We start from the raw sequence: 27957 nt of genomic DNA on the forward strand, positions 1-27957 counted from the left end.
TTAACAGAAATGCTCCACAAGGGCCTATCCTTCTCGTCAATTAAAATGTATGCCTTTGTCATTTCAGCACGTTATAATACTGAACCTCCCCTCTTCTCTCACCCCCTGCTAAAGCAATTCGTCAGAGGGGCTAAAAATTTAAGACCCCCCATGCAAGCCCCTACTCCAGCCTGGGACTTTAACTTTGTATTGGAAAAGCTCACTGTCCCTCCATTTGAACCAGCTGCAACTGCAGAGTTGAAATTCCTTTATTGGAAAACAGTCTTCCTTCTAGCCATCACTTCAGCAAGAAGAGTTTCTGAATTACAGGCCCTCATGGCAGTGGAGCCTTTTATTATATTCCTTGCAGATGGGGTTTCCCTCAGGACCAATCCTTCCTTTATGCCCAAGGTGGTGTCTAGTGCGGCCCTAAATCAGTCCATTCATTTGCCTACTTTTTTCCCTAATCCACATAACAAAGAACGAATACTGCACTCTTTGGATGTGCACAGCCAACTTAGATTTTATTTGGACAGGACTAAGCCTCTCAGAAAATCTGAACAGCTGCTAGTTGGCTTTGCTGCAGTGGCAAAGGGGAAGGCCATTTCAAAGCAAACCATTTCTAAATGGACAGGCCATTGCATTAATTTCTGCTATAAGCAACGTGGAAACCTACCCCACAGGGGATAAGATCACATTCCACCAGGGCTGCATCTACCTCTGCAACCTTTCTCAGAGGAGTCCCTACCAGGGACCATCCTAGAAGCTGCTACCTGGAGCTCTGTACATAACTTCACCAAGCATTATCACATGGCCATTTTTTCTAAATCCAGAGCTGGTTTTGCCACTGCAGTCTTGCGGGGCTTAATAGCTGGCCCTAATGCTCTTTAACTTCCTCCTCCCTTTCTTAGCTTTGGGAATCAACCCAAATGTAATGACTGCAACAGTGAAACACTAAGAACATAGTACAGTTGTGTACACTTAACATAAATGTAGATGTTCGAGTGTATTCACTGTTGCAGTCCTCATTACCCTCCCTCCAGCCCCCTGACTTCTCTTGGCTATACCTTTCCTTCTTGTTTTAAGCTTTCTGGTGTATTTGCTTTTTGATGGAGGTGTAACATATATAATTGCTTCCCATTGTGGGGGCACCTGACATCTGGGGCAAGACAAACTGATGTAATGGTGTCGGCTGCATGTTTTATACCCCTGACGACCTGATGCCATGGAAGAAGAGACATCATCCGACGCAGGAATCCAAGACTTTGATATTCAGGCCGGCTGAGGGCTAAGGGAGATAACCCAAATGTAATGATTGTAACAGTGAATACATTCTAACGTCTACTTTTATGGTAAGTGTACACAACTGTACTTTTTTCATAGGGACAGGGTGTTTCTTAATACTAATCCTTGTATGCCCAAGGTGGTTAATGAGTTCTCTTAATTTTCCCACATTTTCCTTTCTCTGCAGTCTGCCTGTGAGAATGTTCTTCACACCTTGGATTTGCATAGACAACTCAAATTGCATTTGGATAAAACTAAAGCCATTTGCAAATCTGAGCAAGTTTTTGTTTTTCATCCTAGGTCTCTAGGCTTGGCTGTTTCTAAGCAAACCATTTCTTCATGGATCTCTAAGGTCATTTCCTTTTGTTACTGTTTTCATGGGAAAAGCCTTTCTACTTCTGTTAAGGCTCATTCTACCAGAGCTGTAGCGTCTTGTGCTTTTTCCAAAGGATTGGATACCAACTCCATCCTTGAGGCAGCTACTTGGATGTCTCGTGTATACTTTTACCAAACATTATAATCTGGATGTGGTTTGCAGAGCTAGAGCCGGATTTGCCAGGGCTATCCTGCATGGCCTTCTTGAGAGCTCTGCTGGACCTTCCTCATCCCAAGCTTCCTCTTGAGCTTTTTTACTCTCCCTAGTGTAAAGAATACTGCAACAGTGATATGGAAAGGCATAGTACAGTTGTGTAAAATTTTACCATAACAGTAGATGTCCTTCCCTTCACTGTTGCAGAATTCGCTCCCTCCTCCCCCTTATTCTTTTTTCTTTCTGGATGCACATGTCCCTCCTTTACTGCTTGGACTGTTCCTCCTGGGGCTTTTCTGTTATGAGAATGCTACGTCAGTACATCACCTTTATGCCTATACTGTGAGTGGGGAGCATATGTGACGTACAGTGTACTAGTAATCCTAAGGCTATGGTATGCTGGATGGATGTAGGGGCTACCCTTGGCAGGGCATCCCTAGTATAAGGAATACTGCAACAGTGAAGAGAATGACATCTACTGTTATGGTAACATTTTGCACAACTATACTGTCAGCAGTTATGTATGCAGTCCCACAACTGCAAATCTATTGATGTAATTTTCGAGGAGGCCCATACCACTTTGAGTGAGGGCTATATAATCTTGGTATACACTGATTTTTTAGATATCAATTGGTAAGTGTGAAACCTATTTCTTGTTTTCCTGTCCAGCTGATACAGTACCTTTTGGGGCCAGTCAGCCACACCAAAACTGCAAGTTAAAACAGGAGGAACAAATTGGTTTATAGCTTGGACTTTACTCCTTGATGTTGAGGCTGTTTTCAGTCTTAGTGAAGTCTTCTGAAGTATTCTTTTCATAGGTTCATAGGTTTATAGGTAGGTACTAGGCTATCGGCCCAAGGGCCTACATAAGCCTAGCCAACAAGGTTCCATAGCTTACGCCACCCAAGAAAGTTATTTTCCTGGGCCACTGTCCAGCAGAGACACAAGTGATTCCCGGGTTGTATTTCCCATTTCCCATCCACTCATCAAGATTTTTCTTGGAGTGCTAATGAACTTTGCTTGACATAGATGGGTAGCTTGTTCCAGAGTATAGGAAGTCTCTGGGACAGGAATCTCTCCCTCCAGTGTGTCCTGTTTATTGTGGTGACAAGGTTTAGGTCTCTAGAGCGTGATGCTCGGAGGGATTGGGATTTCTTTAGGTGTAGCATGTCCAACAGCTCTGGGTTTGACATAGCTTTAGATGTTAGGCAGAGATCACCTCAGAGTAGGCGATATGCTACGGAGTAAAGCTGGAGTTTTTTGAGGCGGTCAGTGTAGGGTATTTGTTTGAGGCCAGTAAGCCTCTCTTTCAGAGGTTTATTCTCATTTATTCATGTTTTATTGCTGATCCTTTAATTCTCAGATATTTATACATGCCCTCCTGTTCAGGTTCCTTTGTCGCATTCCTGTCCTAGATTGCTTTTGCACATTTATAGAGACATTTCATATTGACATTTGTATGTCCTCTGAGAAAGTTTTAACCACTTGCAGAGATGCCTTCAATTCCTCATCTGATGAAGTATACAGTTTTAAGTCCTCCACAAAAAGTAAATGAAAAGCCTTTTAAGCAAGGTTGTATTCATGATCTAATCTGTGAAGTATACAGCTCAGTGGGTTAAGAGCAAGATAAAAATGTCAGTGGTGACAAAGAATCACCCTGGAATATCCCCCTTTGAATTTTTAAATGTTACAAAGACATGCATCTGGAGCATTTCTCCCCAGTGCTCCGCTGAAAATTCTTTGCTCCAAGTCAGACTTTCCCGGTAAACAAATGTTAAGTAAAAATAAATTATTCCTGGGAAAATTATGTGCCCTTTGTAATGGCTTCACTGCAAAGTGGTTTGCCACTGTTTTGTTGTCATTGTAATGTAATTGATCAGTGTACGATGTATCTTGTACATCTGTAATCACTCCTGTACCCATGAATGTGGGATGCTTCTTAACTGCTTTTTTGTAATTTATCCATGCTATGCTTAGATTCCTCTCCTTTTTAGAATTCTGTATTATGACATTATTTAGCAACAAGTGATCTATTAGTATAACAAGAATGATAAGGTGCTGGAGCGAACAGAGGCTCCAAATCTGTGAGAACATCCAATATGGAATCATAACGATATCCACAGCAAATAGGTTTATTCAAAAGCAAGAACAGTGGTAAGCGCTTTCACCCTGATAGGGCTTCTCGGACCATATTGCCACGACTGAGTTTTTCTAAATTAATATAAACTGTCTGCATCAATCCCAGTATATAGTTTATACATAGAAGGCAGAACTTGGTCCATAGTTTTTAGGATAGCTTACAGGTTCATAGATGTGTACTAGGCTAATGGCCCTGTAGTCTTTACAAGCCTAGCCCATAAAAGTGTCCTGGCATCGTGCTGCCAGACGTTGGCTCCCAGTGCCTCTGTCCAGTAGTGCCACAGGAGTGATCTATGGGGTGAACTTGGTTACCCATCCAGTCATCGAGATCTCTTTTGAAGAGGGCCAGCGAGGTGCTCTGCTTGACATGTATAGAAAGCGTATTCCAGAGTATGGGCAGTGTCTGGGTGATGAACCTGTTCCTCCAGCATGTTCTGTTGATTGTGGTGATGAGGTTGAGGTCTCTGGAGCATGTGGTGCGGAGGGATTGGGATTTCTTTAAGTGTAGCATTTCTAACCGAGCTGGGTAAGGCATGGCTTTGTAAGTCCAGCGGAGATCGCCTCTAAGTAGACTATAAGAGACAGAGAGTAGCTGAAGTTTATTTTATTTATTTTATTTTATTTTATTTATTTTACATTTGTTGACCGGGATAGTCCGACTGGATACATGTCCATTTTCAGCGGAGGCCCGGGGAGAAAAGCTCCACAGAGAAAAAAACAGAAAACACATAGGTTTACAGGTACATAAATGACAGGCTTAACAAATTAACATTCTTTATGCTTTCCTTGGCATGATTATTGTATCAACAAGACAGTAAAGATTCCAGCTCAAAATTACTAGTACAATACAAATTCAAGAGACAAATTCAAGAGACAATAATGTTACTATGTTCAAAAAGTTCTACACCATTACAGGGTTCCAAGTGATCTTAGAGAAACTGATTACAGTAGAACGAACTAAATAGGGTAGTAGTCAGTTAATTTACGAATTATTTGATGCCAAAAAAGAGGAGAACCCCAGTTAGCTAGTTCAAGTAGGATAGGATATGCTGTAGTTCAATTAGCAACTAGTCTGGGTTTGCACATGAGCATAGCCAATGTGCCTTAAAGAATTGTATGAGATGTTTTTTAAATTGAGAGAGGGAGTTAGTGAGTCTTAAGTAGTTAGGGAGGGAGTTCCAAACCTTTCCTATTGTATTGGCGAAGAGAGCATCGCCGCCCATATTATTGGATTTGATGGTTTGGACCAGAGATCTGTTGGAGGAGCGAAGACTACTTAGGTTAGAGTAGGGGGTCAGTAGGTTATTCAGTGAAGGGGTTTTGTCAGGTTCCTTAATGATTTTAAATGCTACAGAGAGTTGGTTTAGTTTGAGGAGATTGGATAGTTCTAACCAGTCAAGTTTCTTTAGATTGTGGCAGTGGTGAGTTCTATAAGGAGCCCCAGTTATAAATCTGGCAATGTGATTGTAAGTCACGGATAGTTTATTAATATCGCATATGTTGAGGAAAGAGAATACAGGTGAGGCATAGAGAAGTGTGGAGAGGAGATGGAGTGGGATAGTTAGTTTAGCGTTGGGAGTTAGGAAGTTCTTGATTCTATACAAGGATCCGAGTTTCTTATTTACAGCTTTTATAGTCTGGCTGATATGCAAGTCAAATTTAAGTTTGTTGTCAATAGTCACCCCTAGTAGTTTAGTGTTGGTATCGGGTTCAATTATGGTCCCGTTTTTAGACTGAACGGAGAAGGTAGTATTGTTGTTAGCTTGTGTTTTGTGTTGCACTAGAGGACGAGCTGAGGTGGGAAAGAATAGTAGTAACTTAGTTTTTTTTGGGTTTAGGATGAGATTCTTCTCAGAGCCATTTTTCTACTGTGGCAAAGCAGTGTTGGGTTGTTACTTCTAAAGCAGGGAGAGTGACATCTGAACAGATAAGGGTTGAGTCGTCTGCATATTGTATGCATATGGCTTTGGGGATGACTGAATAGAGTTCGTTTATGAAGACGGAAAAGAGAAGGGGACCTAGTATGGAGCCTTGGGGAACACCTATGGTATTGGGTAGTAGTTGAGAGAGCTTATTTTGCCATTGGACTGCCTGTTGCCTTCCAGAGATAAGCAAGGAACCATTTGAGGGCTGAAGTGTCAAAGTGGAAGGTTTCTAGCGTGTGGAGAAGTAGTTGGTGATTGACCATATCAAAGGCTTTTGACAAATCAAGAAAGAGAGCGGAAGATATTTTTCTGTTATTACGATTTGTATTAATTGAGTCAGTAAAAGAAAGGAGGGCGGTGGTAGTACTATGGTGGGGTCTGAAACCATGTTGGTATTTGGTCAATAGGTTATTTAGGGTGAGGTAATGGAGAAATTGTTTATGAACACATCTTTCCATGATTTTGGCTATTGGAGACAAAATTGCTATGGGTCTGTAGTTGGATGGTTCGGTAGAAGAGCCACCCTTATGGAGTGGTATGACGTAGGATATTTTCCAGATCGAGGGGATAGTGGCCTCTGTAATAGTTCGATTAATCAGGATAGAGATAGGATAGGCTATCGCATCTGCTGCTATTTGTAAGTATTCTGCTGTGAGTTGGTCTGCCGAGAGGGTGGTTGGTTTGAGTTTCTTCAGTAAGATTCTAATGTAAGAGGTGGGGATAGGCTGTAATTTAAAGAGGGGGAATGTATCCTCAGAAATGTTAGCTAGGGGAGAGGAAGGAGGGGGTAGTTGATTGGCTAGTGACTGGATAGTTTCAGTAAAGAAGGAGTTAAAAGTATTAGCTATGTCTTCTGGGTTTTTGCCAATAAGTGTCTCAGGGGTAGGGGTACCTGATTTACCGGGATGGAGGAGATTATTTAAGCCAGCCCAGAACTTTTTTGGGTTGTTCTGGTGTTTCTCTTGGAGGTGACAGAAATAGTTCTTTTTGTCCAATTTACTGGCTTTTTTCGTTTCGTTTCTAAGCTGCTGGAATTTAATACGGTCTAGGGGTGCCTTGGTGGATCGCCATTTGTCCCAAGCTTTATCTCTAAGTTTAAATTTGGATTTAGTTTCTCTGGTTAACCAGGGAGCTATCCGCACCTTAGTTCTGGTAAGTCGGTTAGGTGCATGAGTGTCCAGAATCTTTAGGAATGTGTCGGTAAAGAATGTCACACACTCATCAAGGGGCAAAGTTTTTAGCTTAGACCAGTTACAAGATTTTAGTTCAGCTACAAATTGGGTTGATACAAATTTCTTCTTATTTCTAACAAGTTTGTGTATGGGAAGGTTATTGTTAGAAAATTTGTGTTTTATTATGAAAGTGACGAGATGGTCACTAAGATCGTTGGGAAGGGTCCCAGTGGTATATTTATGGGTGGGATTATTGGTAAGAATCCAGTCAAGTATACTCTCTTTTTGGTGGGCATTTCCTACTCTTGTTGTAGAGATTATATTTTGGGAGAATCCGTACAGGTTAATGGGTATGGGGTTAGTCTGTGCGGAGCACTGGGTCCAATCAATGTTGACATCGCCTAGTACAAAGGTTTCTTGAGGATAGTTAGTGGATAACCAGTTTAATGTTTGTTCCATAGATGTTCTTCGTTCCACATTGCTGCAGTCCTAACTATTGGGTAGTCCGCTGTCCAGTCGGCCCGAATACCAGAGTATATGGCTGACGTCGGTCAGGGCGCATTAGACTGACGTCAGTACGTCAGGGTACTAATGCGCATGACCGACGTCATATCCTCAGTCTTTTTTGCCGCATGGTCCGATGCAGAAGCAGTTTTGCGAGTGCAGGTTGGCGTTCTGAAATTTTCTGAAGTCGGAGTTTCAGACCGAATCAGAGTTGGCTAAGTACCCGTTGGGGAACATTTTGGTTTTTCTTGCCTCAGTATTTAACCGGATGTCAGAAAAAGTGAATAACTGTATTTCTTGTGGGAAACAGATACCTCATAGGGATGACCATACCTTGTGTATACCTTGTTTAGGGCCTGAGCACGGCGTTGTTGGATGCCGCTCTTGTGCTAGGTTTAACAAACGCACTATTAAGAGAAGGTTAGACTGTGCCAGGTTAGTGTTTGGGAAGCGTTGTAATTATAAAATGCCGTCGGATGCTCCGGCGCCGCTTCTCAAAAGCGCAAGGACAAATCAGCGAAGCCTAGGGTTGATGAACCGACAGTCCCGGACGTCGGTTCTTTAGAAGGCTCAGTGGAGCCAGAGGTTTTGCCAGGAGTTTCTTTGGAGTCTCAGGCAGAGACTTTACTGTTACAGGATGTGCCTTCTCAGGAGGTAGGCCAGGCTGAGGGGGCTTCTCAGGTAACTGTTCTTCCCTCTCTTCCCAAGGGAGTTAGAGCCTCTCCTTCTGTTTCCAAAACTTCTCTGAGAGGTAGGCCAAGTTTAGCTTCAGTGGGGGCTTCTCCTAGCACTTCAGGTTCTATGCCTAAGAAACATATGCTTAAAATGGCAGAAGATTTGATTACTATGATTAGAGGTTCTATGCCCCCTCCTGATAAGAGGCCTAGGGTGGAACCTGAGTTAGATAGTTTTGAACAGTGTTCAGAGGCTTCTGAGGCAGATTTGCAGGAGTATCCTCCTTATTCTGATTCTGATGTGGATGATTCCACTCCTACAGCTTCTCCTCCTGAGGATTTCTCATTTTCAGAGACTCTGCATTCCATGAGGGAGCACTTTAAATGGGAAGGCCAGGATTACTCTGATTCCAGGAAAAGGCTTAGGGAATTCTTGTTTTTACCCCAGCATAGGCCCTTAGCTATACCTCCTGTGTTGAATGTGGTGGAAGATGTTTTTGCAGAGGCTTCCCTGAACCCTGACTCTTTGCCTCCTGCTCCTGTTAAACCTGATAGGTACTATAGGGTGCCCGAAGCTCATAAGTATTTGTTTAAGAGTCCTAGGGCGATCCAGAAACTGTTTCTCAGGGGCCTAAAGGTGTTAAGGCCTCTGTGGTTAAAAATCCTGTTCCCACTGATAGAGGCAAGGGCTTTGGATAGGTGGGGAAAGAAAGTGTATACTTCTTCCACTCTAGCCATGAGGCGTTGAATTGTCAGTTTCACATGCTAAAATATCAAAATTATCTCCTTTCACAATTGAAATCTAAGGTGGATGCTTTGGCGGAAGGTATTGAGTGTAAAGAGTTGCTGGATTTAGTTCATGTGTCTGAACAAGTGGGTAAGCATTCTTTGCAATGTGGTTTTGATGCTGTACAGGCCTCCTCGAGGGTGGCTGCCACTAGTTCTGTTCTTCGCAGGCATGCCTGGTTGAGGGATCAGAATTTAGCTGAGCATGTTAAGACAAGGATTTTGGATGCTCCTTTACAGTCTGATGTGTTGTTTGGTTCGCCTGTGGAAGCAGTTTTAAAGAAAATGGAGGACAAAGCTAAGTCTATGCAAACTGTTAAAGATTTTTGCAGGTGCAGCCACCAAGTTTAGTAGAAATTGGCCTGCTAAGGGGTGGACATATCCTGCTTATGATTCCCAGTCTAGGGGTAGGTCTAGGCGTGGTAGGGGCAGAGCTCAAGGTTCCTTTAGGCCTAGAACAGGGAGTTCACCTGCTCAGACTTCTGGTGAGGGCAGGGGTCAGTCCTTTCGTAAACAGACCCAATGACCTGCCTTTTCAGCTGCCAGTAGATTCTCGTCTGGCAGCTCCTTTGGGAGGAAGACTGTCTCTTTTCAAAGAAAATTGGGATTTAATTACTCAAGACAGATGGGTGTTGGATATCATTCACCACGGTTACAGGTTTTATTTCCATATATTGCCCCCTTTCAAAGGCATGCCAGACGTTCCTCCTCCACAAAGAAAAGAGGCTCACAAGCAAATTTCTCAGTTACTCCAGATGGGGCCATTCAGCCAGTCCCTGTATCAGAAAGGGGCCTAGGATTTTATTCTCGCCTGTTCCTAGTACCAAAGAAGGGGAACACGTGGAGACCAATTTTGGATTTATCTCTCCTCAACACTTATCTGGACATTCCCAAGTTCAAGATGTTGGCGTTACAACAGCTTTTACCTCTGCTGGGCAAAGATCACTGGATGGTAACTTTAGATCTCAAGGAAGCTTACCTTCATGTGCCTATAAGGCTAAGTTGCAGGAAGTATCTGCGGTTTCGAGCTGGAAATTCTCATTATCAGTTCTCTGCATTGCCCTTTGGCTTATCTACTGCCCAGAGTATTCACAAAGGTTCTGGCTCCAGTGATAGCTTACTTCAGGCTACAAGGAATTCAAATCTATCCTTACCTGGACGACTGCCTGATTCTGGCTCAAGAAAAGGAAGACCTTCTACAGCATCTGGAATATGTTATAGCAGTGCTAAGATGCCTAGGGTATTCTGTGAGCGAAATAAAGTCCAGTCTAGTACCCTCTCAAGACATGTGCTTTCTGGGTGTGAGACTGAATACAGCAGCCCAGATGGCCTTTTTAACCCCGGACAAACAAAAGAGTCTATCCCTTTACTTCCATCAACTATCTCATCAGTCCGTGCTGACTGCAAGGACAGTCCTTCAAGCATTAGGGTTCATGGCATCTTGTATTCTGGTGCTTCCCAATGCCAAACTGCATATGAGGAAGCTGCAATGGTATCTCAAAATGTATGGACACAGCACTGCCAGGATTTGGACACTGTCATTCAAATAATACCTTGCCTTCAAAAGAATTTTTGTGGTGGGCTCAGGAATGTCACCTAAACAAGGGACTCTCTGTGACCCGGCCAGAGGCGAGTCAGATTTTAACGACAGATGCCTCGGACATTGCTTGGGAGCTCATCTAAATGGAAAGTGGATACAAGACAAGTGGCCTGCCAGACTACAGCATCTACATATCAACATGAAGGAGATGTTAGCAGTCCAGTTTGCATTAATGGCTTTCAAGGAGTTACTTCTTCCAGGGCAGGTGTTGATTCTAACAGACAACACAACTGTCATGTGGTACATCAACAAACAAGGGGGAACACATTCTTATCCTCTATGCAGGCAAGCAATGATTTTATGGGAGACTGCGCTCAGCTTGCAACTAACTCTTCAGGCAAGGTTTCTGCCACGAGCACAGAACTCCTTAGCAGATGTGTTAAGCAGACAAATCTTGGATCCCCACGAGTGGAAACTGGATCTTCATGTATTTCAGAAATTGACAGTGTCATGGGGAACTCCAGACATAGATCTGTTCGCTTCTCCACTAAACCACCAGCTGCCAAAGTTTTGCACAAAGGGGTTTCATCACACAGCTTGGAAAGTGGATGCTCTTTCTTTCAGTTGGAAAAATCTTCATGTGTATGCCTTTCCACCTCTGCCTCTTCTTCCAAAGGTGCTCTTAAAGGTCAGACAAGACAAGCCAAGGATGATTTTAATAGCTCCAGATTGGCCTCGGCAACACTGGTACCCACTACTAAGGAGTCTGGTAAGGAAGCCTCCATGGCCTTTACCTCTGATTCCACATCTGTTATCTCAGAAGGACGGTCATCTGCTCAATGTCAAGCTTCACTCACTTCATCTAACAGCCTGGCATATTCTGTGTTGAAACACAGTAGGTCTCAACTTCCTCAACAAGTTTTAAATGTGATTATGGAAGCTAGAAGACCTAGTACAAGGAAAGTGTACGAGAAAAATGGAAGAGGTTTTTATTTTGGAGTACAGCAAAGAATTTGGAGATTTCTGAGCCTAATTTGAATGGGGCTCTTCAATATCTTACTGAGTTATTGGACAAAGGTTTGTCCTTCTCTTCCATTAAGATTCATGCTGCAGCAATTTCAGCTCACTATGATTGTGACCCACCATTGTTTTCGCATCCTTTGTTCAAGCAGTTTCTTAGAGGGGCAAAGAATATAAGACCCCACGTAGAGCTCCTACTCCTGCTTGGGATCTCAATTTTGTGTTGGAAAAACTTACTCTACAACCTTTTGAGCCTGCGGCTACTGCTGAATTGAAATACTTGTCATGGAAGACTGCTTTTCTGTTGGCTATTACTTCTGCAAGAAGGGTGTCTGAGTTGCAGGCCCTTATGGCAGTAGAGCCCTTTTTGATTTTCCATAAGGATAGGGTATCATTACGTACTAATCCTTCCTTTATGCCTAAGGTGGTTTCTAGTGTGGCTTTAAACCAAACTATTCATTTGCCTACTTTTTATGCAGACCCCCAAAATAAAGGGGAAAAGATTTTGCACACTTTAGATGTACATAGGCAATTGCGTTATTTAAGCAGGACTAAGGATTTTAGGCAGTCTCAGCAGTTGTTTGTTTCTTTTGCTTTGAGTTCGCAGGGCAAGCCTGTGTCAAAACAAACTATTTCTAGGTGGATTGGGTTTTGCATTGCATTTTGTTATTCCCATCATGGCAAGGAGATTCCAGCTGGGATTAGGCCTCATTCCACTAGGGCTACTGCCACTTCAACAGCATTTCTAAGGGGGGTGGCAACTAAGGACATTTTGGAGGCAGCTACTTGGAGTTCAGTGCATACTTTCTCTAAGCATTATCACCTTCCTCTCTACTCTAAGTCTAGGGCTGGTTTTGCCACAGCTATTTTGCAAGGCATGTTGTCAGCTCCTGCTTCTTTATGATTTGCCAGCCTCCCTTACCTCTGCTTTGGGATTCTACCCAATAGTTAGGACTGCAGCAAGGTGGTGCGAAGGTCTTAGTGCAGTTGTGTACCTACCATAAATGTAGATGTTCGAGGATCCACATTGCTGCAGTCCAATTTACCCTCCCTCCTTCGCCTCTGTGTTTAGGGGTGGTTGTGTAGGTGAGGTTTTATGCTGATATTTTTGTATATATTTTTGTATATATTGTACATATTTCTGGTGCAGGTATATTGGGCCTTGTCTTTTTAGGGTCTTCTGACATCTGGGGCAAGAAAAGACTGAGGATATGACGTCGGTCATGCGCATTAGTACCCTGACGTACTGACGTCAGTCTAATGCGCCCTGACCGACGTCAGCCATATACTCTGGTATTCGGGCCGACTGGACAGCGGACTACCCAATAGTTAGGACTGCAGCAATGTGGATCCTCGAACATCTACATTTATGGTAGGTACAAAACTGTACTTTTCTACATTGTTCCCAAGTGGGATATAAATTACAAAAAGGTTAATACTTTTTTGGTTGTTTAAACATATTTTTAGGGCTATTGACTCTGCATTAGCAATTTTAGGTGGTTGGATAGGATGCATTATGATATTAAGTGAACTTTTGTATAAAACAGCTATACCGCCACCCCTTTTGTTTGCTCGATCAACCCTTAAGATATTATATCCAGGTGGAAGAATTTCTTCATCTTTGGTGACTGGTTTGAGCCATGTTTCGGTTAGACACATAATATCAGGGAAATGAGTGGCTAGCATGGTATGGAGGTTATGGAGTTTATTGTTGATGCTTCTTAGGTTGAGATGGAAGATAAGAAGGGAGGTAGTTGACCTTTGGGCTAAAGTTGGGGTGACAGAGTTGGGTTGAGGGGTTGGGCCTGGGTTTGGGTGTATATCACCATATTTAGTGATACATTTTATTAGTTGGTCTAAGAGTTTTTGAAGTTTATATAGTATCTTTTGCCCGTGTTTTGTTGTTGGGCCCTTTGGGTGTAGTTGGGTGAGGTGGGTACTGTAAGTACTTGGGGTCCTTAAAGGGTGATAAAGAGGAGTAGGTTTGTTAGGGAGCTGATTTGTGGCAATACAAGTTTGTCCCTTTGGGTAGTGAAATCCTATGAGTTCAAGGTTTTCATAGCTAGATAGTAAGTAAGGGATGATTATAAGTGGTAGTGTAAGAGGAATAAAAAGATTCTTTGTTTTTGACATATTAAGAGGCAGGATAGTATACTAAGATAGGTGGGTCCAAGAATTTGGATGATAAGTGTTAATTGAATATTGGGATTATGGGAGGAGATTTAGTTAATGGGTGGACTAGTTTGATAGGTTCTAAGGCTGATGAGGTGTGGTTGTTGAGCTGTTAAATGTAGGGATAGTGGGGGCGGGTGGGATAAGGGGGCAGGGTGGGGAGCGGAGCGGGGTTACACCACCCAGGAGCTTTCTGGGTCTCAATGGTAAAATACTGCAGGTAAGTGCAGGAGGCCACTAATGCTAGTCACTAGACCTGATTGGTTGTAGTCTAGGTATTATCTGACTAGGGTAGGCAGCAGCCTGAGTTAGATACTGTTTGGTTGCCTGCCCAGGTATTCTGTCCTGAGGTAGTAAGTTAATTCTAGACTTATACAGCAAGTTAAAGTTGTTAACCTTTTCTTAGTAAAATCTTAATTGTGGAATTGAAGGCTAGGACCTGTCTGTGCAGTCGCACTGTGATAAGGGTGTTCCTGTTAACAAATTTTAATTCTTGGTAGCCACGCGGTTAGAATGTACGGGGCGAGTACCTAGGGAAAGACAGAATATGCACATTTATTGAAATGTAACAAAACCCATGAGTGTGTCCATGTAGGACATGTATTTAAGGCCTAGGATTCTCTTCGTGAGGTACTTCTGTAGCTTCTCGGGTACATGCCAAATGGGGCATTATACACTGATTGGTCTAATGAGGGATGAATAGAGAGGAATGATGATTTCTTTATTCCTGGATGCAAAACCCTTGGATGTTATGTAGTCCAATCTCGCCTACATTCTTACCTGTGGGTTCGGAGCCGAACCTCTGCTCCGACTCGGCCATACTCTAGCTCGAAGTCTTCAATTGGCTCGTGGCTAAGAGGTATCCTATGCTGCACTACTGCCTTTCCCCAGATCTCGTTTGCTGCTCGTACAGCTCAGACGTGGTCTCGCTCTTGGCCGTGGCCAAGTGTAACTTCTACTTTTTAGTAGCTTTGTTGCTCCAAAAGCTATTTTCATAGCTGGTCTCTGTTTTTTGATAACTGTTTGTGTAGCCTGTTTGGCTTTTTGTCTTGGTATCCCATTTGCGTTTCTTCCCTTCCTACGGGCTAGGCCCGTTTCAGTTAGAGGACCTAGTCCTCCCTTCTAGTTGTGTGTGTCCCAGTTTCTCTGTGTGTGCTTGTTCCGCTGTTGCCCCGTCCCTTTGGGCTAGGGCCGTTTAACTTAGAGGACCTAGTCCTCCCTTGTTTTGTTTGTCAGGGCCATTTAAGTTAGAGGTCCTTTCTTCCCTGTGGTGTTTATTGTTCTATGACCGTTTTAATGTAGAGGCATACATCCTGCGTTTTTCTGTTGGTGTCGGGTTTGTCGTCTGATAGTGTGCAGTGTCATACCAATATGTCTAAGATTACAAAAGAACACAAGCTTTCGGGCTTCAAAAAATGTGATGTGTGGATATAAAAAGTCTATTGCTGATGGGCACTCTCCATCTCCAAGAATCCTGTGTGTTCTGTCACGCCTTTGGCCCACGCGTTCTTCAAGAGAGGACGAACAAACTGATTCTGAAGGGATTACTGAAACCCTCCTTTGAAGAAGACTTTGAGAGGGCTTCCACTGCTAAGTCCTCTTCCCTCTAAAGCAGACAAGACCTCTAAATAAAAAAAATGCTCTCCGACTCGCTCAGTTTTATTGGAGCCACCAGAGAAAGTTGCCAAGTCTACTTCAGCTTCCTCGGATCCATTGGCTTCGGGGCCGCAGGAAGTGGGTGAATTGACCAAGTCAACATCGGCTTCCAGTCTCTCTCGGAGCCGGTGACCGAGATACTTGTTCGGAGCCGGTTTCCAGTTTCTAGACAGGTTTCTCCTTCTCTTAAGTCGTCTCCTGTAGGGAGGTCCAGATCTCTGACCTTATCCTCTAGGTCCTCCTGGACTCTCTCGGACTGTGATGTGAATAGAGTGGTACAGAGACTGCTCCAATCACCGATGATGGCCAAAATGTTTTCGGCTCCAGCCCAATCGGCCCAGGAGCCTGTCAGCCATCCATCCTTGTATATTCCTCCTCCGAGACTTTCTCGGCCTTCGGAGCCAGAGTTGTCTGTTCCGTCTGATGCCTTTGAGTCGGCTCCAGTAGCCCATCCTGGCTTCTTTGTTCCGATTTCTGCTCTGACCCAGTCTGCTTTGTCCGCAGGGTCCAGGGCTCATAGTTCCTCAGTCGGACCCGAGAGAGAGGTCTCTGGTCGATCTTTGGCTCTGAGCCTCCCGCTTGGTGCTTCGGCACAGGTGAGCTTGGGCCCTGTCTCGGCTTCGGACCTTATCCCTTCGGCTCAGAGTGCTTCCACGGTTGGTCGTTCTTCGGAGCCGGGGGGGGGGTCATCTTTCGGGGTCAAGTGGCGCGTGCTGGCCAGGTCCTCAGCTGTGTCTGGCACCGACACTGTACCCCCTCCAGCACCGGTATCTGTTATCACCCTCTGTCCTTGGACAGCGGAGACCCAAGGCCTCAGGATACCTCCATGAGTGGTCCCCAACTTTGAGGTCTCCCCAGAGTGTTTGCCTGAGGAGCCCCCCAGAAAGTGTGCAAGAGGAAGCACATAGACTCCCAGGATGAGTCTATCACTTAGGACACCGACCTCGAGGATTCAGAGGGGTCCCCCAAGTTGTCCTCTGAAGATATCTCTTTCTCAGATATCCTGGAGATCTTGAAGCAGAGGGGCGACTGGCCCTCCAAATCTCCCTCTGAGGAGGAGTCTGTATTCCTGAAGGCCTTTGGGTCTCAACCCTCCGCCTCTTGGGTTTCTCCCCCGTTCGATGAACTCCTGGATATTTGTCGAAGGGTGTGGGGAAACCCCTGACACTGTGGAACCAGTCCCCAGGAGACCCAACAAGTTTGTCAGCCCCCGCTGACAAGGAATTTCTCACAAAGGGCGTTCCAGTAGATGCCATGGTGGTGGCAGCGGCCACCAAGAAGGAATTAGCTGAGACGTCATCTACCGTCCATCCCCCTGACAAGGAGTCAAGGACGATGGGCCGGTATGGGAAGCGTATGTTTTCTTCAGTGGCCTTTACTCTGCGGTCGCTGAACTATTTGTCACATTTTACACGGCTCCAAAGAGATCTCCTAAAAGAGCTTGGAGAATCTCTGCAGGGTAACGTTTCTGATGCAGTGGCTCAGAGAAGGTCAATGCCCAGATGTCTACCCTAAATTCCATTACTAACTCCTCCATGAGGCTGATCTCGCATGCAACCGATGGAGCGAGTAGGGCAGCAAGTTCAGGAGTCTCTCTTAGGAGGCACTCCTGGATGCGCCTGTGTAATTTCGCAGAGACCTTCAAGTCTACATTCACTAACTCCCCATTTGACGGTTCATCGTTTGGAACCAAGGTGAAGGATGCTCTCACTAGGTGCGAGCAGAAAGGAAAAACCCTGTCTGCCGTGGGAGTCCATTTTTCCATGCCTTCTATCCCAAGGGCCAGAAGGGTGGGAAAATTTGGTTCAGAAAGCTGCAGAAGTTTTTTCAGGACGCACAGTGATTCCCCTCCAGAGGCAGGGGAAGGGGTAGTAACTCAGGTAGACACCACCCTAGAGGCAGAGGAGGCCCGCGTAACCAGGGGGACCACTATTCCTTTCGCGGTTCCTCCTACCAGCACTCTTGATGGGAGGCCCGACTGCGCTTCTTCAGAGCCTGTCGGGGGTCGCATTTCACTATACCCAGAAGCCTGGCAAGGCATCACCCAGGATGAGTGGGTATTGAAGTTAATTTCTGGGGGATATCATATTCCCTTCTCTTCTCATCCCCCGCCAACCAAGAGAATCCCAGATGCTCCACCCAGTCAAAGGGATTCCGCAGCTTCAGAAGTTCAAAAGCTGCTAGCAAAAGGAGCCATCAAAAGGAGTCATCCAGCATGTCCCTCAGACCAGCTCGGATTAGGGACTTACTCAAGATTCTTTTTGGTGCTGAAAAGAACAGGGGACCTGAGACCCATCTTGGATCTCAGCCGCTTGAACCTCCATGTAAAAAAGTCCAAGTTCCGAATGGTCACTTTACAGTCTATTTGCCAATTGTTGGGAATGTTGGGGAAAGAAGTATGGATGTGCTCCATCGACCTCAAGGATGCTTACTACCATATAAAGATGGACAGGGCATCCAGAAGTCATTTATGCTTCCGACTGGGAGCCAGTCCTTTTCAGTTTCGAGCCCTGCCCTTTGGTCTCACCACAGCCCCCAGGGTGTTCACCAAATGTATGGCAGTGGTGAAGGCTTACTTGAGACATCAGGGATTCCAAGTGTTTCTGTACCTAGACGACTGGCTCCTGTCTGCCACCACCAGGCATCTACTACTACAGACCAGGGACGCCACCATTGCGCTGTCAGCGATTGGGTATCACACTAAACTGGGAAAAGTCTGCCTTGTTGCCCTCGCAGCGTGTCACCTTTATAGGTGCCGAGTTAGACACCGTGCTCATGAGGGCTTTCTTACCACAAGAAAGAATTCAGGATTTTCTTCATGTTTCACTGTTGCAGTCATTACATTTGGGTAATCTGCTGGCAGGTTGCCCTCAGTCGGCCTGAATATCAAAGTCTTGGTCCTGCGTCAGTTGCTGCCTCCTCTTCCATGACATCAGGTCGTCAGGGGTATAAAACGTGCAGCCAACGCCATTTTCTTTAGTCTTTCTTGTTGCGCGGTGCCTGAAGGAGAAGCAGTTTGCAAGTGCTGGTCGGCCGAGTCCTGAAATTTTCGCTTTAGAGTTTCAGAACCGAAGTCTTCAATTAAAGCTAAGTACCCCATTGGGGAAACTTTTTCTTGCTCCTTACCGATGTCAGTAAAAGTTAATTGCATTACTTGTGGGAAGCAAATACCTCATAAGGATTTCCATTTGTACCGTATTCCTTGCCTAGGCCCAGATCATAATGTGCCTTGCTGTCGTTTTTTTGCTAGATTTAACCAACGCACTATTAAGCGTCTGTTTATCTTTGCTTCAAAATATTTTGGAAACAGATTTAACTACCCTGAAATGTCGTCGGATAGCAATCCAAGTACTGGAGTTACAAAAAACGCAAAGAAAAGGACAGAGACAGACCATCTAGGTCCAAAACTGACGACAAAGCTTCTCCTAAACCAGTTGCCGGTTCACCGGTACTCAGTGAGGTGCTTTTGCAGCCCCTGATACCCGCTACTTTCGAGTCGCAGGCTTCTACCAAGAAACATGCGGAGTCCGGCATGCCACGAGATTCTGAGTATTGTACCTGCGGATGTCTCTCCCTCGGATGGGTCCGGAGCCGCTGAGTAGGCACCGGCTTCGGAGGGTGTTTTCAGGCCTCAGCATTTCTATATAAAACTGACGCCAGCTTCAAAAACAAAGACAAAAGCAACTTCTATGGCTAAAAAACTGACGCATGAGCCAGGTGCTCAGGCCTCTATGCCCAAAAAGCAGATTATCAAAATGGCTGAAGACTTAATTACCTTGATCAGGGGTTCCCACCCACCCCCACCCCCGATAAGAGGCCTAGACAAGACACTGATTATGAATCCTCCAGATCAGGTTTCTATTTCTTCTGATTCCACTTCTGATCAGGAATTTTCTCTACCTCCCTATGAGGATTCAGATGCAGAGGAATCCATCCCATCTCCATCCCCTCCTGAAGATTATTATTTTGGAGAAACCTTGCATACTTTGAGGGAGCATTTTCATTGGGAGAGTCAAGATTTCTCAGAATCAAAAAAGAGGCTTAGGGATTTCCTTCTTCCTTAGCATAGGCCTTTGACCATACCTCCTGTATTAGACATTGTTGATGTGTTTTCGGAATCAAGCATGACGCCAGATTCCCTACCTCCGGCTCCTAGCAAGCCAGACAGATATTACAAGCTTCCTGACTCCCACAGATGTTTATTCAAAAATCCTGCTGCTGACCCTGAAACTATCTCACAGGGTCTCAAAGGTGTAAAGACCTCAACAGCTAAGAATCCTATCCCCTCTGATAGAGATTCCAGGGCGCTGGATAGATGGGGAAAGGATTATACGTCTGCAACCTTGGCAATTGGGGCCTTAAGCTGCCAGTTTCATATGCTTAAATATCAACAGCATGTTATGGGATTATTGAAACAGAAAAGGATGTTGATTTCTGAACGTGTGGAAAATAAAGAATTACAGGAATTATTGCATGCAGCAGAACAGGTTGGAAAGCATACTTTGCAACGTGGTTTTGATTGCATATCCCAATAAGGGAATCGTGCAGAAGATACCTCCGCTTCAAGGCTGTTTTTTATGCATTACCAATTCTCTGCACTGCCCTTTGGCTTATCTACTACGCCTAGGGTCTTTACAAAGTGCCTGGCACCAGTAATTGCATTTTGCAGACACAGAAGCATACAAATCTATCCTTACTTGGACGACTGTCTCATTCGAGCAGAAAACAAGGACATTCTTTCTCAACATCTGGCGTTTGTAAAAAGGCTTCTAACATGCCTAGGGTACACAATAAACAAAAAGAAATCACAACTGGTACCCTCTCAAAAGAGTACATTCCTGGGTGCAAGCTTGAATACAACTGCCCAGATGGCTTACCTTACTCCAGACAAACAAAGGCAACTGACTATTTACTTCAAACAGATGGCAACAAAGACCCAGTTACCTGCAAGACAAATTCTGCAGGCTTTGGGGTTCATTGCATCCTGCATTCTACTAATTCCATATGCAAGACTGCATATGAGGAAACTACAGTGGTATCTAAAAAGTTTATGGAGTCAATATTGTCAGTCTGGAAACCATGATTCCTCTCATTCCCTGCCTACAACAAGAGTTTCTTTGGTGGGCAGAGACATGTCACCAGAACATGGGGCGGTCTTTCACTCTATCCCCTGCCAACCAAACCCTAGCTACAGACTCATCAGACTATGCTTGGGGGGCCCACCTGGCGGGGAGATGCATTCAGGGCATATGGAGCCCAAACCAAATGCATCTGCATATCAACCAGAAAGAGATGTTGGCTGTTCAGAATTCCCCGACAGCCTTCAAGGATTTACTTCATCCAGGACAAGTACTGGTAAAGACGGACAACACCATGGTTGTGTTACATAAACAAGCAGGGGGATACACATTCCTACCCCCTTTGCAGACTAGCCATGGCATTGTGGGACACAACCTTGACTTACCAAGTACATCTTCAAGCTCAATTCCTGCCAGGAAAACAAAGTACTCTGGCAGACGACCTAAGCAGAAATATTATGGACCCTCACGAGTGGAAACTGTATCCACAAGTCTTCAGCATGATAACAGAGAAATGGGGGAGCCCGGACATAGATCTATTTGCATCTCCCCAGAATTTTCAACTGGACAAATTCTGCACAAGGACTTATCACGGACAAGCATAGAAAGTGGATGCCCTATCCTTCAATTGGAAAAAAATGTCAGTCTACGCCTTTCCTCCTCTGCCTCTTCTTCCCAAGGTCTTACTAAAGGTCAGACAGGAAAAACCAAGCAGAACAATCAAATTCTGCACAATCAGCTCGGCTCCAAACTCTGAGCCTGGCAGCATGGCTTATCATGTAATTATTCAAAAACACCTCTCAGTAAATCTGTTATGGATGTCATTTTGGAAGCCAGAAGGCCTAGTACTAGAAAATGTTATGCTGATAAATGGAGTAGATTCTGTGCTTGGAACAAAGCACAAGGGACTGACACAGCAAAACCAAATATTCCTCAGATTTTACAATACTTAGCAGAGATGCTTGACAGGCGGCCTATCTTTTTCATCTATAAAAATCCATGCCTCTGCCATCTCAGCTCATTACAACACAGAGCCTCCCATCTTTTCTCATCCTCTGTTAAAACAGTATCTTAGAGGGGCCAAAAATTTAAGGCCTCCCAGAAGATCACCATCTCCTGCATGGGACCTCAATTTTGTGCTGGAAAAGCTCACCCTGTCCTCCATTTGAACCAGTAGCTACTGTGGATAAAGTTTTTATCTTGGAAAACAGCATTCCTTTTGGCAATCACTTCAGCAAGAAGGGTTTCAGAACTACAGCCCCTCATGGCTGTGGAGCCTTTTATTACATTTTACCCAGACAGGGAGTCCCTCAGGACCAATCCTTCCTTTATGCCTAAGGTGGTATCCAGTGTGGCTCTTAAACTATTCACCTGCCAACTTTTTACCCAAATCCACAGAACAAGAGAGAGCAGATTCTGCATTCCTTGGACGTACACAGACAAGATTCTACTTAAACAGGACCAAATCTCTAAGAAAGTCTGAGCAGCTCCTGGTGGCATTTGCTGCAGGATCGGAGGGAAAGGCTATTTCAAAGCAGACTATTTCAAAGTGGACAAAGCCACTGCATTTGTTTCTGCAATTTGCATCATGGTAAACCAGTGCCCAAGGGAATCGGGTCACATTCCACAAGGGCTGCACCTACCTCAGCAGCTTTTCTCAGAGGGGTTCCAACCAAAGATATTCTAGAAGCTGCTGCTTGGAGTTCTGTTCATACTTTTACAAAGCATTATCACTTGCCTCTCTTCTCTAAGTCTAGGGTAGGCTTTGCCACTGCAGATGTTCATCGTGTTACACTGCTGCAGTCATCACACTTGGTCCTGTAGTCTGCCAGAGTTCCTAAGTCTTGGTCCGGCGTCGGTTGCTGTCGCTTCTTCCCTGACGTCAGTGCGCCAGGGGTATACAAGATGCATCCGACGCCATTTTCTTCAGTCTTTCTTGCCGCGCGGTGCCCGAAGCAGAAGCAGTTCGCAAGTGCCGGTCGGCCGACTCCTGAGATTTTCGAAGTCGAATTTCAGATCCAGAGTCTTCAATAAAGCTAAGTACCCTGTTGGGGAAACTTTTTTTCTTGTCTCAGACCAATGTCAGAAAAAGTTAATTGTATTTCTTGTGGGGGAAGCAAATACCTCATAAGGGCTTCCACTCTTACTGTATTCCATGCCCAGGCCCTGATCACGACGTCACCAGTTGTCAGTTTTGTGCTAGATTTAATAAACGCTTTTTATTTTGCTTTGCACTACTTTGGCCGAAGGTTCAGTTATACTATGCCGTCGGATCAACCGACCGCAATTCCGAAAAAACGCAAAGACAAGGATAAAGACAGGCATCAGAGGTCCAAAACCGACGACGAAACCTCTTCTAGGCCGTTCGCCGGTTCTCAGTGAGGTGCTTTCGCAGCCCCTGACACCTACCTCAGAGCCACAGGCCGCCTCCGACTCCCACGTGGAGACAACTAGGCCTCTGGAATCTCAAGGTATTGGGCCTATGGAAACTAATCCCTCAGATGGGTCCGGAGCCGCTGAGCAGGCATCAGCTTCTGAGGGTGTTTTCAGACCTTCACAACTTACCATTAAAGCAACAGCCAAGACAAAAGTTCCATTAAAGACAAAGAAGCAAGTACAGCATTCTCCTGGAGAGTCCTCCATGCCTAAGAAACAGATGCTTAAAATGGCCGAAGACCTCATTACTCTGATCAGGGGTTCCCATCTCTCTCCTGAGAAAAGGCCTAGGCAGGATACAGACTGATTCCTCTGATCAGGTTTCCATTTCCTCTGATTCCTCTTCAGACCAGGGATACTCTCTACCCCCCCCCCCCCCCTAGGAGGACTCTGATGCTGAAGAATCTATCCCTTCAGCCTCTCCTCCTGAGGATTATTCTTTTGGGGAAACTTTACATACCATGAGGGAGCATTTCCACTGGGAAAGTCAGGATTACTCAGAATCCAAAAAAAGGCTCAGGGATTTCCTTTTATTACCTCAGCACAGGCCCCTGGCTATTCCACCTGTGCTAGATATTGTGGATGATGTGTTCTCTGAATCCAGCTTATCTCTTGATTCTTAACACCCTGCACCAGCCAAGCCAGATAGGTATTATAGAGTCCCTGACTCTCACAAGTTTCTTTATAAAAACCCTTCTGCTGATCCAGAAACCATTTCCCAGGGTCCAAAAGGGGTTAAGGCTTCCATTGCAAAAAATGCAGTACCCTCTGACGGAGATTTCAGAGCTTTGGATAGATGGGGGAAGAAAGTTTACACTTCTGCAACTTTAGCAGTAAGGGCTTTAAATTGCCAGTTTCACATGCTTAAGTACCAACAATATTTAATGGCCCAGTTAAAACAGAAAATGCTTGCAAGCTCAGAAGCTCCTGACTGTAAAGAAATGCAGGATTTATTGTGTACAGTTGAACAGGTGGGAAAACATACTCTGCAACCAAAATAATCCACAAAAGTTCTGGGCTAGCATAAACAGACTACTTCAACCAGGCCAATCCGCAACACCACCCCCTATAGGATCAAATTCCGACAATCGAAAGCAAACTGCTAATGCTTTTAATACCTTCTTCACTGAGACCATCCAAACACTTGCTAATCAACTAACAGCCGATAGCTCTGCCTTTCCAACCAATACTACTCTCTCCCAACTCTAAACATGCAACCTGTCCCAAATTTCCTCATCTGCAACCTCTTAAGTAAACTAAAACCTACTTACCCCCTCAGCTGACCAGCTACCTGCAAAAGGCAGCCATAGCTTATCCTGTATCATTGCTGATAAATAGAACCATACAGGAAGGCACTTCCCACCATCTGGAAAATCTCCTACATTATCCCCCTAAACAAGGGTGGAAACTCCAGAGAATATTCTAACTATATTGTCCCATAGCACTACTTTCCCCATTAGCTAAAATAATGGAAAAGTGCATCCACAGACAGTTACTAGACCACCTACTCCAGAACAATTTACTGGCCAAATCTCAACATGGCTTCAGTCCTTTCCACAGTACAACAACTGCACTCCTATTTTTTTGGGGTTCAAGAGGAGGCAGCGCTGTAGAAACCAATTTTCTGTTTTATTGAACATTGTCTGAGTTATCCTTCACTGACAGCATCAGTAAAAACCGTAATAACAATCTTCTCTCTCCAGCACTTTTCATCGACCCTTCAAAAGCATTCGACATGGTCAACCACCACTTCTCAATATTCTAAAATCCTTCTCTCTGGACACAGACTATAAAATGGTTCCAGTCCTACCTTGATAATAGACAGCAGGCAGTGCTTTGGGACAACAACCTCTCATCCCATCTCCCAGTTACCCTAGGTGTTCCTCAGGGCTCTATATTGGGCCCCACTCCTTTTCTCAATATTTATCAATGACCTCAACCTAGCTATTCCTTTAACTAACTGTGTGCAATACGCAGATGATTCGACAATAATCTGCTCCGCTAAATCTCAATCCCAACTACAGACTAACTCAGACAATGTTCAATAAAACAGAAAATTGGTTTCTACAGCGCTGCCTCCTCTTGAACCCCAAAAAAAACAAACTCCTCCTCTTCACTCCTACCCGTAAATCACTCCCAATGAACTTTTCAGTCTTATCCAGTAATGGTACACTCGTATCTCCCAATCCAACAACTAAACTTCTAGGGGTAACCATTGATAACAACCTGAACTTTGAAACCCATATCAACAATACCATAAAAACTGTCAACAGGAATCTAGGCTCCCTCTATAGGATAAAACCCTTTCTCTCCCCATTAGCCAGCACCACTATTGCCTATTCCCACCTTATCTCCGCACTTCTGTATGCTTCTTCCATATATACTAACTTGTCAAAAAATAACCTTAAGCTAGCCAGTGCTTACAATAGCATTGCCAGGTTTGCTACTGCTTCCTCCTTTACATCCCATCACTGCCATAACCTGAAACAATTAGGCCGGTTAGAGCTTCTGAATCAGATTCACTTTAAACAACTCACCATTGTGCGCAAAACTCTTTTCCAGCCTACCAATACCCCAATACTTGCTAGTCTCATTACCCAGTATAAGAACCTTTCAACTTTACGCTCATCTAATAAACTACTAGTATCAACATGTAAATCTAATAACATGGCAGGAGATGCTCTGATCTCAAATGCAGTTGGAAAGTATTGGAACCAACACCCCCATGAACTTACATCACTGTCTTCATTTAGACTTTTTAAACACAATTTGAAACTCTATCTTAAAACCCATTGGTTATGTCCCTGTACAAATCTAGACTAGTCTCCTACTAAATCCCAAATACCCCCTCTCTTAAGACCTAATTCCTGCTCTGTGTCTTTTTAGATCAAGGCCTATCCTTGGCAAAAACATATCGTAACCTAATAGAGATAATTTAAAATACCTAGTTAAATTCTTCTGCATATAATTCTAAAGCATCCTACCTAAGGCAGCCAACAAGTATTGTTTAAACTGTGAGCGTTGCTGAACTGTTGAAATTTGAAGTATGTATTTAACAATTACCTTCTAGTTACTAATGAAGTATTGTACATAGTCTAAAATATTGTATCTAATGCTTGTAACATGTTTTTTGTATAAACTGTGAAGATTCCTGAACTGTTTAAAATGTGTAGTATTTAACTGTATAACAACTAGTACCTGTATGTTAGTAGTCACTTGGATCTCATCTCCCCAGGACTGTACTGAAAATGGACATAAATCCAGTTAGACTATCCCAGTCAACAAATACTCTACCATCTTTAGTATCGTAGCAATTTTTTTTTTACACCTGTGTAAAATTGATGAACTCCTGGATGGATTAGTGGCATTGGCCACTTCCTTCCATACCCATTTGTGTGACTTCTGCTGTACCTAGATCACCAGTAAAACCCACATCATGTGGTCATAACGGCCAAAACTGTTTGCTGCATGGGCTGTTAATTTATTTTTTACTTTAATTCATTTATTTTTAATTTAAGAATGACTGCATTTATTTCCATTTATCTGCTGACCTGATATTTTCTGTCTTTCTCTCTAGGTGTCTTGGAATATACACAGACACACTGAATATTTTTATAAGAGTGGCCATTATGTTGGCTAATTCAGGAGGTAGCAGGAAGAAATGAAAGCTGACTGCGTAGGTGTTTGTGATTTGACTGTGATTATCCATCTTTTCCTGGCATTTGCACATTTTCCAAGTTTATGTAGACGTTGCTTTCATTATGAATACTAATGATCATAAGGAAAGGTCACAATCTTAAAATGTTCTTACAAGATCTTCTGACTGCTTATGAACTGCATACAGTGTTAAGACTCGTTGCACTTTTCAGATTCTCACTTTACATGCTGATTGCCGCTACATACATGGGAAGGACTGTTTCAGTAGTAATTAACATGTTGTCTTTCACCAGTTTCATTCATTAAGCATGTCAGTATTGCAGTTCCCTTTGTCACACTGGGGTAGACTCTGCTGGCATGGAAACTTTACCGGTCAGATACGATCTGTGTAAAAGTCATTATCACCCAGCACTGTATGGAGTTCTTCCTAATTCAGTAGTTCAGTAAAAATTTTGCAAGTAATTTGCTTATTTGACCTATGTTTGCTGTCAGTGCTGTTTTATACACTTTATGTTGTGTGAATGTGTAGTATTCATTTGGTATAGACTCTAGAAATGTGTGTTGTTTAATGCCATTTCTGATTAAAGCTCTTAAGCATACCTGTTGTAAACAATTACCAAAAATTTTTCTGAAATGTGTTTGCTTGAGGGCCTGTTGTAATTCTGAAAATGGAGTGTTGTACAGTTGAGTTGTTTATTAAACCATCAAAAGTATGTATGAAAACTGAGTGCACACTTAAATGGTTGAGCAGAGGTGGGATAAGGGTAAGAAAGTAGAATTGTCATAAAAGGACATTCATCCTAAAAGAAAATGGGGGGGGGGCTGCTAATGAGGTTCTCTTTGAAGGTTTCCAAAACAAGGATTAAAATGTCTAAATGATTAAAATGGCTTTCCACCGCACCCCAAAATCAAATGCTGATGGTACATTTTAGTTAACTACCTTTAAAAACATAATTGGCATCACCAACTGTTTCTAAGGGTCATGGAGACAGAATCATAATCTGTTAACTCTGTCCTTTACTCAATAAAACTATGTGAGCAACCTGTTAGTCAATAAAAATGCAGCTTGGCAGATGGATATGCCTATGGTGCCTGTTCTCATTTCGTATGAGAGCCAAATTTGGTGAATTTTCAGAGGTCACGGCTCAGTGTTGAAGATGTTGGCGCAATCGCTGTCTGAATGATGGCATTGGCTCTGCTTCCAGCTTCACTGCCTTCAGCCCTCTGTCCCTTTAATGACGCCTTAAAAATTGTAGCTCTGCTTGACTGAGAAATTGCCTTGGCAAAAAAAATGCTGTTCTTTCTCTGCTGCATTTACAAATTTTCCAGTAGGCAACTGGAATCTACTTTGGAATGAAAGAAATGTTTATGTACAGCTGTACTGTGGTCTGAGTTTAACCCTAGCA

General features: G+C 43.9%; 1 protein-coding gene across 1 annotated transcript in view; it reads left to right on the plus strand.

Annotated features, from left to right (window-relative positions):
- The window catches only part of GHITM (growth hormone inducible transmembrane protein), a 716610-nt gene extending 689346 nt beyond the window's left edge, over window positions 1-27264 (plus strand). The window contains exon 9 of the mRNA XM_044056881.1: window positions 26472-27264. Coding sequence (XP_043912816.1) covers window positions 26472-26559 — 88 coding nt within the window. The 3' untranslated portion in view covers window positions 26560-27264. The remainder of the gene's footprint in view (window positions 1-26471) is intronic.
- The last annotated feature ends 693 nt before the right edge of the window (window positions 27265-27957 follow it).

This window comes from Protopterus annectens, chromosome 14.part0 (assembly GCF_019279795.1).
Source record: "Protopterus annectens isolate FY-2018-M chromosome 14.part0, PAN1.0, whole genome shotgun sequence".
Taxonomy (NCBI): domain Eukaryota; kingdom Metazoa; phylum Chordata; order Ceratodontiformes; family Protopteridae; genus Protopterus; species Protopterus annectens.